General features: G+C 37.6%; 1 protein-coding gene across 3 annotated transcripts in view; it reads left to right on the forward strand.

The window, feature by feature from the left end:
* The window catches only part of TDRD1 (tudor domain containing 1), a 38,964-nt gene that overhangs the window by 9,441 nt on the left and 15,952 nt on the right, over positions 1 to 13,571 (forward strand). For 2 of the 3 annotated variants that reach the window (XM_069460491.1, XM_069460492.1), the window contains exons 3-13: positions 269 to 413; positions 1,935 to 2,040; positions 3,064 to 3,127; positions 3,937 to 4,041; positions 4,267 to 4,449; positions 4,966 to 5,109; positions 5,624 to 5,795; positions 6,865 to 6,951; positions 10,879 to 11,046; positions 11,169 to 11,276; positions 12,302 to 12,472. In XM_069460491.1, the coding sequence (XP_069316592.1) occupies positions 269 to 413; positions 1,935 to 2,040; positions 3,064 to 3,127; positions 3,937 to 4,041; positions 4,267 to 4,449; positions 4,966 to 5,109; positions 5,624 to 5,795; positions 6,865 to 6,951; positions 10,879 to 11,046; positions 11,169 to 11,276; positions 12,302 to 12,472 (1,453 nt within the window). The remainder of the gene's footprint in view (positions 1 to 268; positions 414 to 1,934; positions 2,041 to 3,063; positions 3,128 to 3,936; positions 4,042 to 4,266; positions 4,450 to 4,965; positions 5,110 to 5,623; positions 5,796 to 6,864; positions 6,952 to 10,878; positions 11,047 to 11,168; positions 11,277 to 12,301; positions 12,473 to 13,571) is intronic. The other variant, XM_069460493.1, reaches the window with a different exon arrangement.

A 13,571-nucleotide genomic window follows, 5' to 3' on the forward strand; every position in this document is an offset into this window, starting at 1 on the left:
GATATAGGGGGCAAAAAGAAAACCCAGAGGACTTGCCAGCACGTCCTCCTTTGGGTCCCGAGGTTCCTAGTCTGTCTGCCTCCTTCTTTCCTCACTTTCAGAGTCATCTTATGTTTGTTGTATATATAAGTTCAGGGTTTTTAGTTGTACTTAATAGGAGGAATAGGGAAAAGTACATCTCTATCTTACCAGAAGAAGTCCCACATCTAGTATTTAAAGGAAAAAGTTATTACAAAATTCTAACATTGCTGTTCTCTGTTCTTAATAGAAACCCAGCAATAATGTGCCTCCTACAAAGTCAAAAAAATTACACAAGTTGGTTGAGAACCCCTTGTCCGTAAATAACCCAGCACTCTTCAACTCCTTAGGATCTCCTTTTCGGTCAACTACTTGCCATCGCTGTGGCCTCTTTGGTGAGTACGTTGCTCTTTGGTATATGGTACTGGCTTATTCCTCTGCATATTTGAAAAGTAATTTTATTATGGCAAATTTTAAACATATAAGGTGTAAATAGAATATTGCATGTATGCCGTACACTCATCTCTCAGCTTTAACAGCTGTCAACATGCCACCATTCCTCTTCACCCATGTTGTCCTATTTTTCCTGCTTCCTCACTGGATTATTATTTTTATAGTTTTATTTTGGTAAAGCTGACATGCATTGAAATGTACAAACTAAGACCCCATCAAGAAACAGAATATTTCTTTGTCCTCAGAAAGTTCTCTCATGTTCCTTTGCAGTTACTGTACCCCTGAAAGGCAACCGTTGTTCCTTTTTTTAAAACCATAAATGAATTTTGGTGGTCATAGAATTTCATATAAATGTAATCACATAGTATAGACTCTTTTGTGTAAAGCTTATTTAGAGTAGTATTTTTGAGATTATTCCAAGCTGCATGTATTCTTTTTTTGCTTATTGCTGAAGAGTATTCCATTGTATGCCTATACCATATTTTATCTTCTCTCCTGTTGACGAACTTTTTGGTTGGGGCCAGCATTTGTCTATAATGAATAGAGCAATCTAAACAGTTTTCTACAAATCTTTGTGTAGACATGTTTTCATTCATGTTGGACGCGTAGGCAGAAGTAGAATTGCTGAGTCAAAGTGTAGGTGTATGTTTAACAGAAACAGCCAAAGCATTTTCCAAGGTGGTGTCCCATTTTACGTTCCCTGTGGGTAACAAGTTCCGGTTGTTCCACATCCATGACTGCTTTTGGTATTGTCAGTCCTGTTGAATTACTCCCTTCTCATGAATATATAGTTGTACCTCATTGTGGTTTTAATTTGCAGTTTTCTCATGATCAGGAATCTTGAGCAATATTTCATGTCCATCACTGGCTATTTGGATACTTAAGTCCTTTGTTTTTTTCCATTTCTTTTCTTATAGGGGCATTTGAGGCCAGGCTAGATTTTTTGTTTTTTGTTTTTTGTTTTTCATTTCTTTGATTTTTGTTTTTTAGATAACCTTGTTCTTTAACCTGGGTACTGATAGGATTTCTCTTTAATACTGTATTTCAAAAACTTCCTAGGTGTTTCCATGTATGATTCTCTTCATCGGTTTTTTTTTTTTTTTTAATGGTACATGGTAGGCCATTTGAGTCTGCTTGCACCAGTTGTTTTCACTAGAACAGAGTTTTTTGTGTTTCCTTTGCTCCTTTTGTAATATACATTCTGGGATCTATGTGAGGGAAATCAGATATGTTTACAGTCTGATCTCCCTCTTGATTTCATTTTTGCAGTCTTTTTCCTCTGCATTTTGAGAGTGCTTGACAAGTTTAATCTTAACACCTAACCATAAACAGCACAGTTCTTTTCAAATAGTCTTCTTGATATAATGAATAGAATGATGTTTGATGTGTCTGGTCTTTGCAAATGTCTTGATGTCAACCTCAAATATTTGGAACAAAGCCTTGTTCCTGGTCATGTTCTCTAGGCTCACTGAGGTGTTCTCAGTGCAAGCAGACATACTACTGCTCCAGTGCGTGTCAGAGAAGAGACTGGTCGGCACACAGCATTGTGTGCAAACCCGTTCAGCAAAAGTAAGTGTTCATGCATGACCTTTTTATTCATTAGAGAATATTTTAAAAGTTTATTCCTGATAGAATAGGGATCCAGTCAATTAAACAGGCCACACTATGTAGAAATTGTTACTTTTTACTTATTGAGGTCTAAGAAAGTGTACAAATCTGAAGCAAACAACTCTACAAACTCAGTTTCATGAATATAATTTTATTAGTACAATATTAAAATTTTGAACCTTAAGTGAGGTTTTTTTTTCCCCCAATGGTTAGATCTTTAGAATGCCTAATTTTCAATCATGTATGCTTTCCTGGATTTTATTTATTTATTTATTTATTTTGAGACAGGCTCTCATCCTGTCACTTGGGCTAGAGTACAGTGGCATCATCCTAGCTCACTGCAGCCTTGAATTCCTGGGCTCAAGTGATGCGCTCCTCCTGCCTCAGCCTCCCGAGTAGCTGGGACAAAAGGTGTGCACCGCCATGCCTGGCTAATTTTTTTTATTTTTAGTAGAAATGGTGGTCTCGCTCTTGCTCAGGTCTCATCTTGAACTCCTGAGCTCAAGTGATCCTCCCTCCTCAGCCTCCCAGAGTAGTAGGATTACAGGCGTGAGCCACTTTCGTGGATTTTAATAAGTCTAAACTCTCACATGCTTCTTGAGTTGTGATTTTTAAAGACATAAGTCTTGCATGGTGTTTACCAGTTTACAAAACAGTTTCACATGTAACCTCATTTGATCCTCAAAACTCTGTGTAGGTAATGTAGGGATTATCGCTATTTTACAGATAAGAAAACTGAGGCTTGGAGATTGTGACTGTCTCCCTTTCATTAGGTGGCTTTTGGTAGAAGCACAGCTGTGCACACACAGGGTGGACCATTGCATAGCCAGCACTGGGTGGCTTTACTTTGTGATCCTCTCTGGGAGAAACTGTTTTGCTCTTTCTGGATTTTGTTCATTGAGAATTTAACATAATTGTGATTTTTGGCCCCTATTCTTAATTGCTTCTGTAGTATAATTTTTATAATCAGTTGCTTTATTTCAGTTTCCACAAACTTGAAAATAACAAATCATCTTTTGAAACAAAGAAAATGGAAGTGAAAAACGAGGTATGGTAGACTTACTCTCTGTCTTTAAAGAATGACTCCTCTTTATCGCATTAAGAAGACTTAAGCTAAATAAAATATTCTGAACTTATTTCTACATTTTACCAGTACTTATTTAAAAACAAATGTCCTGTAGAGTAAATCCATACACCTTAGTGATGGGATGTGGTGACTGTTGGGGGTCTTTGATAACTTTATTTCCAGCTTTTTTCCAAAAAGGACTTGAGATGGTTGTGTCTCAGTATAAAATCATCTGGACAGTGTCTTCTTCTTAGCCCCTGCAGGCAGCTGTTCTCTAATGTTGTGTACTGCACTCTAATAGGGCCTAGTTGTCTATCTAAGGAGCACTTTTTCTGTTAATAGTTCTCTTCCATTTAGATAACTGTGGGCCAAATCATTTGTAATCTGAAAAACATCTGTTGTGTCCTACTCATATTTATGAATAATTTTTAGCTTTGTCTGCTCCTAGCCTCTACTTTAAAATAAAAATCTGACTTCTTCAAATATTCATTCTTACAAAAACATTGAAAGTGTAACTTTAAAAGACCTCCTCTTTTTAAAAAGATAAACTCAACATCATCTTCGCCATGGTGGTCTTGGTCTTAGGTTACTTTCAGTGCTGTATACACAGCCTGTAGACAGTGGGTTTTAGTGACTCTTGGAGGCCTTCGCTATTTCTGTGCTTTTTTAATTCAAGCCTAAGTGTCAGGCTATTGTGGCTGCGATTCTGGCAAATAGTGGCCAAATAGTGGCCACAGAGTCATTGAAACATGTGCTTATGAGTAACTCACTTGTGTGTTCTTGCAAACCAGAGTGACTATCCAACTGGAGTTACTAAGGAAATAGCCATTCGTCCTGAGAAAATAATGTTTTCTGATTTGAGAAGTCTACAACTCAACAAAACCATGGAAATAAAGGTATTCATTGTTTAATCTCCATAGACAGAGATCCAATGAACTATATAGATTTTTATTCGTTTCCTATTTTTTCAGTTCACAAGGTAGCTACAAAATATCTGATTGAATTAATAAACATTGCAAAAACTTTCTACAACACTTTTTGTATCTCAGTTATAAAGCTTTAGGAAATTTACATTTGCCTGTGTCCCTTATGAATTACTACATCTTTTCTGTTTTTTAAAGGGTACTGTTACTGAATTCAAACACCCAAGTGACTTTTATGTGCAGTTGTATTCTTCAGAAGTTTTAGAGTACATGAACCAACTCTCTGCGAGCTTAAAAGAAACATATGCAAATATGGTGCATGAAGAAGATTATATTCCTGTTAAGGGGGAAATTTGTGTTGCCAAGTACACTGTTGATCAGGTAACTCCTAATGAAATGAATTATTTAATATTAATAAAAATGTTTCAACTTACCTTGGTCACATCAACTTATCAACACCAGAGCTGTCAGTGACATGTCAAATGATCTAAAGCCAGACTCTGCTCACTCTCCTCTTTCACTTCCTTATCGTTCCATGCTCTGTTCAGTTTACTCTGTGCCCTACCCTCTCCAGCTCTGTTTACAGGTTCCTAAATTGCTGGTTGTAGACTGACTTTGGTCTTAAAACTTGTGCTTATATGTGTAGCTGAGGCATTAGTGTGTAATAGATGTTAGTGGGCTGGAAATAGCTTTGGAGTAGTTGTGTATATTAAGATGTCCTAATGTTAGGGATTTCTTAGCAAGATTCTTAGAAAATTAAGCTGACTTTTTAATTGCATGCCTCAGAACAGAAGAGTAGCCTTTCCTTTGCATGTTCTACAGATTAGTTGAAGGTTTTTTAACCTAAGATTGTGAAATGCTGTTTTGAAGCAGAGTACCATTATATTTCATTTTCAGACCTGGAACAGAGTAATAGTACAGGATGTTGATGTGCTGCAGAAGAAGGCACATGTCTTATATATCGATTACGGAAATGAAGAAATAATTCCAGTAAACAGAATTTACCAACTAAACAGAAACATTGACTTGTTTCCTCCTTGTGTGAGTGTCTTTTACTTTCTAAATTCCTAATCATGTCCCAAAGGAGCTGTTTTTAATGTTTTGACGGGCACAATGTTTGTGTGTTCTATTCTGCCATGTTATTGTGCCTATTGATAGATCTTTTACTATGTAGATGAACATCCATTGGCTATCTTGCACTTATTTGCTGAAGTGAGAAACTAACCTTATTTTCGGCATGTCTCATCAATCTGCTCTTGAAAAGCAATCATTTCAATATTTCATTGTTTGGCAGTGGCCTGACTTATGTATAATTGAGGGATAATAATTATTATTTCATGAGTTTCTCAAGCTTCGAATACCAAAAGTAAGCATTATGAATAAAGTACCAAGAGAGACACATAATAATTATACCTAAAGTTGTTTATTTCGTTAGTACTTGAAGATTTTTGGTAAGTTTTCATCATGAAATACATTCTTTGAAGATCTTCAAATAATTATAAAAAGTCATTTTTAAATACTAATTTTTGTAAGTCACTTGTGCAAAATTTTTCAGGCCATAAAGTGTTTTGCAGCCAATGTTATCCCAGCAGAGGGGACTTGGAGCAGTGATTGTATCAAAACTATTAAATCACTGTTAATGGAGCAGTACTGCTCTATAAAGATTGTGGACATCTTAAAAGAGGAAGTGATTACCTTTGCTGTAGATGTTATGCTGCCAGGTTCAGGTAAGATCTGAGTGTTTCTTTTTAAATTGAACACTTAATATGTTGTTTAGTTTCTACCTGTTACTAAGAAGAAATAGAAACACGAAGTGAGGCCAAGTAAACTGCCCTCTGGAGTCATTCAAATTGTGGCTGAAAATACTGCCTTGGGCCTGTTCTTGCAGTTGGCAGTTTGTCAAAGACGTGGCACAAATTCCTAGAATCAGGTGGCTTGAAAGGCAGGATTGAGACTTAGTGTGGGAATAACTATGTTATCCTTTTACTGTGGCCATGATAATATCTCCTCCTGATTTCTATTTATTGAGAGAAATTCTCAAATTTCTCCATGAATTCATTCATCCTCATCAGTGCTTTCTCTTTGAGCACCCTTCACAGAACTGCATTTTGTTTGTACGTAGTATTTAAGTTGTGGGAATGGAAACATTTTGGAATCCTGTCCTTCCATTCTTGCCTCTTCATATCTGTTTGAAAAGTGACTTCTTACGGTGTGCATATAATTGCTTCTCAGTTTCCAAGATGTTACCCATCTACTTTAGGAGGGCTGGCATTGTGGGTGATTTGGTAGGAAATGCACTTAACCTGTTAGGGAATTAAGTATAAAATCTGTTTTGTTTCTTTGCTATGTACGTTTCATGTTATGATTTCAGCTTTTGGATATTATTTCAGGGAACTTAACATTCACGTCAATGCTTGTTTCAGCCATACTGTCAGTCTGAGGAAAAGTAGTCTTTGTCCTAAATTTATTTCTTAAATAGCAAGGTTACCACCTCATAAGCATGATTAATCTAAGAATGTTTGTGAGGTGGTAACTGAATCTTTCATGTAATTCAAAATTTTGAAGTTAAATCTTTTCATTAAATCTACTGTCAATTGACTGTAGGAACTTTGCTTCAATTTAAGCTGTGCTACCAAACCGAATTTTGCCTGTGGAAACTGAATTGGTCAGGCATGTGCCAGTGTACTAATAGTTACAATGTCTGAGTTGGTGATTCACGTATTTGTTATTTATTTTTTTCCTATAATATTTTGTATAATATCTCAATGGAAGTATATTTTCTTAATCACTTTTTAGGAAAACTCTTAGACCATGTGCTCATAGAAATGGGATATGGCTTAAAACCCAAAGGACAAAATTCTGAGAAGCAGAGTGCAGATCAAAGTGAGTGAGTATACAGATTAATAATAGAACAGTGCAGTGGCTTCAGTTATTGAAGAATATCTTCTCTACTAAACAAAAAAGGCACAACTATATAGCACCGTCAAGACTTGATGATAACCATTTGATAAACTTTATGTAAGAAAGATGACATTTTTAATTTAGTGATCTGTTGTATCTAATCTCAGTCTTCCCTACCTGGTCACCTTCTCTGTTTTCCAGGTAAATCTTGACATGGTAATTAACAGATTAGAAAGTATTAAATAGCATGATACTTCAGGGTGAGGGCTTTTTGGCACACATTTCCTTAGTTTATTTTTCTTCCTGTGTATTCCAGCAAAAATAAAATAAGGTTCCTAGAATTCTGTTCTAGTAGGATAGAGTTTGTTTTTTACTTATTTACTTCTGTATGTGGTTTTTCATTTAACAAGAGAACCAAGAAATTTTGCTATCAGTGTTTTATTTCTGCATCATCTAGTTATCTGTGTTATTTTTATTTTCTGTTCCTCCTTTACTTTGCTCCTTTACCAATTACTTTAGTTGTAGAAATAATTCATTTTGTCTTATTTATCCAGAGGTGATTTCCAGATTAATGGTGCCATGATTGGGCACATTGTTATCATATAAACAGCCTTGCCTTATCCCTAAGTCTGCCTTCTTCCTTACCTCTTCCATCCCTTGCCCTAGCTAATTTGTTGCTGATTTATTTTTTCTTTTCTTTCTTTCTTTTTATTTTTAGAGCTGGGGTCTTGTTCTGTTGCCCAGGCTGGAGTGTAGCAGCCCAATCATAGCTCCCTGCAGCAGCCTCAAACTCCAGGGCTCAAGCAATTCTCTCACCTCAGCTATCTGAATAGCTGGGTCTAGACATGTGCCACCATGCCTGGCTAATTTTTAAATTTTTTGTGGAGACAGGCTCTCGCTGTGTTGCCCAGGTTGGTCTAAAACTCCTGGCCTCCCAAACTGCTGGGATTACAGACAGGTGTGAGCCACCACGCCTGCCACTAAGTCTTTATTGATTCTTCTTCCCAACTAGCCCTTGTATATATCTTTTTATTCTTTCTTTTCCCTACTATCATTTCCTCAGGAATCCTCATCATTCATGGACAATTGAAACAACCTTCTGATGTTAGCATTTATCTACTGTCTGTATCTATACAGTGCCTGCCTATATGATATCCTTAAAACACAAATCTTGTTGTGACAACTCTGCCGAAAAGCTTTCAGCAGTTCTTTGCCATCTAGGGGAGAAAACCAAACAATTAATGGTGCAGCAGTAGTCATGGTTGGGACCTTAAGTGTTGGTGGTACAGAGTGAGGAAAAATAATGAGGACGGTAAACGTGGGGCCAGGACGTAGAGTGAGAATCTGTGATGGGAAGGGTGGGAGGAGAATGGGACAAACCTTGTCAGAGCAGCAACAGAAGGGCATGTGCTTTTAGGAGAGGGAGTCATCGGTAATTTAAATGCTGCTCAGGTATCCAGTGGAAGGAACAGTGAAACCCACCGAGCAATGTCTGCTTCACTAAGGAAGGCTATTCTGTGGTCAGAACAGACAGGGGGGAGATTATACAATGGTGCAGTAGAGCGAGTGCAGGGTGCAGTGGAGTACAAAGGGAAGGGCACCTAACCCAGATGTGAAGAGAAGCCTTCTCCAAGTGATGCCATGCTGAGCAAGAAATAACCAGGTGCTGGGGGTAGGGAGTGTGTTCCAAGAAGAATGAACACAGGTGTTAAGGCCTAGAGACATGGAAGAGCATGATTGGGCTGGAAACACTGGTAGTCATGGCTGGATTTGACCATTGGGGAGAGATGTAGGGGAGGGAGAGGAATGTTGGGAGGTGAGCTAGCGCGGATCACGGAAGGTCTCAGGAACTATGTGTATGGGGTTTGATTTGATTCTGAAGCCAATGGAGGTGTGAGAAACATCTGGAATCGTGTTGTTAGATTCGAGTAGTGCTTATGGCTATGGGAGAAGCAGAGATTTGGAAAGGAGAAAAGATAAGAGATGGGATATGGCTAAGGGTCCCTTTTAAACCTGGAGAATTTAGCTATGACTTGGTCACAGAATCAGATCTGCTCTTCTGCCTGCCCCTTTGTGACCTGGCCTGGTCGAATAGCCCCTACAGCCTCGTCTCTCAGAGCCAGCACGCTGAGCCACTGGTACAGGACGGAGTACGTCACACTGCCACGCTCCTGTCTCCTCTCCTCCTGAAATGTCCTTACGCCCAGCTCTGCTCTCCAACGCCTGCCTTTGCTATTGTGCACCTGCCTCCACAGACCTCCCTTCTCTTGTAATATTTACCACATTGTAGCTTCTGATCTAAACACCTGTCTCCTACAAAGTTAGCTTTCAGGAGCAAGGACCATGCCTTTTACTTAACTACCTCTCCCTATTGCTTAGCATGACACCTGAAATGCAATAGACATTCCATATATGATTTTAAAAAGCTAAGCACAGTGACACGTGCCCATAGTTCCAGCTACTTGGGAAGCTGAGGCAGGAGGATCCTGTGAGGCCAGGGTGCCATGACGGTGCCTGTGAGTAGCCACTGCACTCCAGCCTGGGCAGGGTATCGAGATCCCATCTTCTAAAACAAACCCTTGGAGGATGTTTGATGGACTCATGCAGCTGAAAGGTAGCATCGGGATCATGGTCCCTTCCACTTCACGTGTGTAAACCTGTGAGCACACAGAAGCCGACCGGTGCGGTGGGTTCCCTAAGACCTGGGGGGATGGAAAACCAGAATCAGGCCCCTTTATTCCAGTTTAGTGTTCTACCCACCATACTGTGCTGCCTTTCCCATGAAACAACAGGGTGGCAGCTCCTTTTTCTTGCTATTGCCTTTTTCTCTTGCCTCCTGCCTTATTTATATTGGGTCTTTCCAAAACATTTTATGTTTTTGACTTTTAGTCTGTCTCTTACCTTTACCTTTTACATTTGATCATTGACATTACCTCAGCTAGGCTAGTGTTTTGAGCCAATTATCCATTTCAGTGGGATTCCTAACAACGCTGGGAATCCTTTGTAGGAAATACACTCTGAGAGGTCATTCCTAGGGAGCAGATTCCCTCCACTTCTGTGGTCTGCCCGCGTTTCCCTTTGGTCTTCAAAGAGTCAGACTATCTAGGTTCATGGTGAGAATCATTTTCTTTAATAATTCTATGATCTAGATAATGTATTTTCTCATATTTCTGTGTTAAAACAGTGAAGCTGACCTTAGTTTTATCTGAATGATATCCTTAGTTCCTTAAAGCAGTAGTTTTTCTTTGTCTTTCAGGATTCTGGTATGTTGTCATGTCTCTCTCTAAGTCTTGATCCTAAAAATGTACTCCTTTAGTACTTGGAATTTTATACACCATGTGCCTTTTTCTTTTCTTTGAGCTTCCTTAGGTTCTGAGTTACTTTTTATTATGCTTCAAGCCTCTCCTTCTTAGACTTAGGTAGCCCTATTTCTATATTGCTTGTTCCTTTTTTGAAAAGTTTAATATGTTTTTAAAATTTTTAATTTCTAATTAAATTTATTTTATCAAAATAGTTTCCTATGGGATTTATTTCACTGAAGAGCAGGTTCCAATCTGATGTGTCTACTTCAGTATCATGAGATGATGTCTATTCCAAAGTACATTTTCTTAAACTCTTTTAGAGATTGTAAAGGTTCTATTAAATAACTTTTAAATTAGATTTAAATTTTTTTTTTATGCTGCTGGTTTTATTTCTTGGGATTAGTCTAACTTTTGGTGACATAGAAAACTGTCTTCATTATAAACATTTGTTATTTAGAGAAAGAAACACCGTGAGTTCTGAGACTGTCACCTTCCAGAAACCGTGTGCAGTCATGTTGATATTCTTTTTCAAAATGGTTACAATGTGCATATTTTTTTTTTACTTTTGATGAAACCAAAATAGCTTATTTTTCTCTTTTCTTACAAGATGATGCTGAAGATGTTGGGAAAATGTCGGCTGAAAACAAAATTGTTGTGGACAGAAGTGACCTAATCCCAAAAGTGTTAACTTTGAATGTAGGCGATGAGTTTTGTGGTGTGGTTGCCCACATTCAAACACCAGAAGACTTCTTTTGTCAACAGCTTCAAAGTGGCCGTAAGTAAATCTTTTTATTTGCTCTAATGAGCTAATATACTTGAAAGACTCTACGTGCAAAAATAAAGATAATGTATATAGGTATGTATTTCTTTTGTTTAAGATGTGATCTCTGTCTACAGATAAGCTTGCTGAACTTCAGGCATCCCTTAGTGAGTACTGTGGTCAAGTGTCTCCACGCTCTGACTTTTATCCGACCATTGGCGATATATGTTGTGCTCAGTTCTCAGGTAAGGAAAGAATATTACTGAATTTTTTTTACTTAAAATTGAATAAAAATAATTGAAGCAGAATCTTTGGTTTGCGCTAAATGACTGCACTTGAAGCTTGAGTTTTAGAGTGTACCAATTATGTTTTTAAATATGTCCAGTCAAACTGGATCAAAGGAATGTGTTGTGATACGGGTACGGGCAGAGGGCCTGTGTCAAGGGTGGAGGTATAAAGGAAGTTTTGTTGGCTGTTTCGTCAGCCCTTTAGTTTTTGGAGACTGGTATAGATAATTCGTTTATGTAAACATATGGCTGTGAAACCTCCCAGGTTCCAATCTTCACCAGTTTTATTTGGAATAGCAAGAGGACCTGGAAGTATAGAGCTGTCATGGTGCAGCATTTGTACAGATCCTGTACTGTACAGATCCTGCCTTGTGATAACCAGGTTCCGTTATTCTCTGCTGAAGGGAGGGCCCGTGGCCTCACAGAAGGGAGGGCAGTAAGCTTCCAGTAAACTCGTTGCTTGGCCGGTGGAGTCTGGGTGACATATACTGCCAGGGGTTTTAAATTAGTCCTGTTGGTTGCCTCAGTGAATGGTTCATGTATTGATAAAGTCCTTGGAGAGTCATATGATCAGGACATGTCTCTGTCCTAATGAACAGTGTACTGGGGAGACAAGGCATGTCAGTTAATAATGACAGCATATGACATAATTAATGTAGTAAGCTACTAATAAAGGTTACATTGTAGGACCTGAAGGCTTTTTAAATTTTATTTTTTAATTGACAAATAATAATTGTACATATTCATGGGGGTACATGGTGATGTTTGAATGCACATAGGAGTTGAAGGCAGCTGATAAGAAAAAGTAGCCATGTTTAGTAAGCATATCTTGTTCTTTATCTAAGCTTGCTATCTATTAAAATAAAATGTACAAATGACCATCTCTAATTTGGGGAGGAAAAGGGGTTTTTTGTTTGTTTGTTTTTGTTTTTTTCACATCTGCATTGGAAAATCATTTGAAATTGAGTCTCTCCTTTTTTCAGAGGATGATCAGTGGTACCGTGCCTCTGTTTTGGCTTATGCTTCTGAAGAATCTGTACTGGTTGGATATGTAGATTATGGAAACTTTGAAATCCTTAGTTTGACAAGACTTTGTCCCATAATTCCAAAGTTGTTGGAATTGCCAATGCAAGCTATAAAGTGTGTGCTGGCAGGTATGAAATTTTTATAGCCTCCATATTCTTAAAACTTAAAAATGAAACATGAAAACATGGATAGATTCATGAAGGAGGGAAAACATGCTTTGTCAAAACAGTAACATTATGGTCAGATGTGTAAAAACTGCTATATATGTCATTTGTCCCACTGCTGTCAGAGGTTTGTTTCTATGTCAATAAATTGGCTTTAGCAACTTTAATTCAAATGTACCGTAATTTCATTAGTATCCAATATCAGAAGGATATTTCCAAGTTTTTTCCATTAGCAGTGTTTAAAATTTTGACTATATTTTGCAACATATTCAAGATCATTTCCTTAGGCTGTGTTGCAATATGTAGTGATACTGCAAAATACTTCCTTCGTCTATAATCCCAAGGATTGAATGGGGTGTCAGTGAGTATGCTGTTCTTATGTTTGATACATATTGTGAATTTCCTCCAGAAAGGATTGGCCTAGTTTACATGCCCACCAGGAAAGTATGAAGGAGTTAATTCCTTCACACATTGGGGCACCAGAGAGAGACTACTATATTATTTCATCTTGGCCAATTTTGATAAGCTAAAAACTAAATCATTCCAGTTTGCTTCATTACCAATGAGGCTGAAATTTTTTTGTAAGTTACTTGCCTCCAGTATTTTATGAACTGACTGAGGCATAACCTTGGGATTGCTGATTTGTAAGTGCCCTTTCAGTATTAATTTTTAAGTACTGCAAATGTTTCATATGTTAATGTAAAGGACTAGAATTTCTTCCTGGATTGTTTTATACTTTTATGATTTTCTTAACTGTATTGGGCTATAATTTACATACCATAAAATTCACTTTAGGTTTTAGGGATACAGTTTAATAATTATTAGTAAATTTACCAAGTTGTACAAATATCATCATAATCCAGATTTAGAACATTTCTGTCACCACCAGTGAGATCTCTTGTGCCTGTTTATGGTTAATCCATGCTCCCCGGGCAGTGACTAACCTACTTTCTGTCTTGTAGATTTGTTTTTCTAGGTATTTCATATCCATTTTTTTTTATATAGAAGCTTTTTATAGCTTTTTCTTAATTTTGCCTTCATTTTCATGTTTAGAAAATCCTTC

Source organism: Eulemur rufifrons, chromosome 28, assembly GCF_041146395.1.
Source record: "Eulemur rufifrons isolate Redbay chromosome 28, OSU_ERuf_1, whole genome shotgun sequence".
Lineage (NCBI taxonomy): Eukaryota > Metazoa > Chordata > Mammalia > Primates > Lemuridae > Eulemur > Eulemur rufifrons.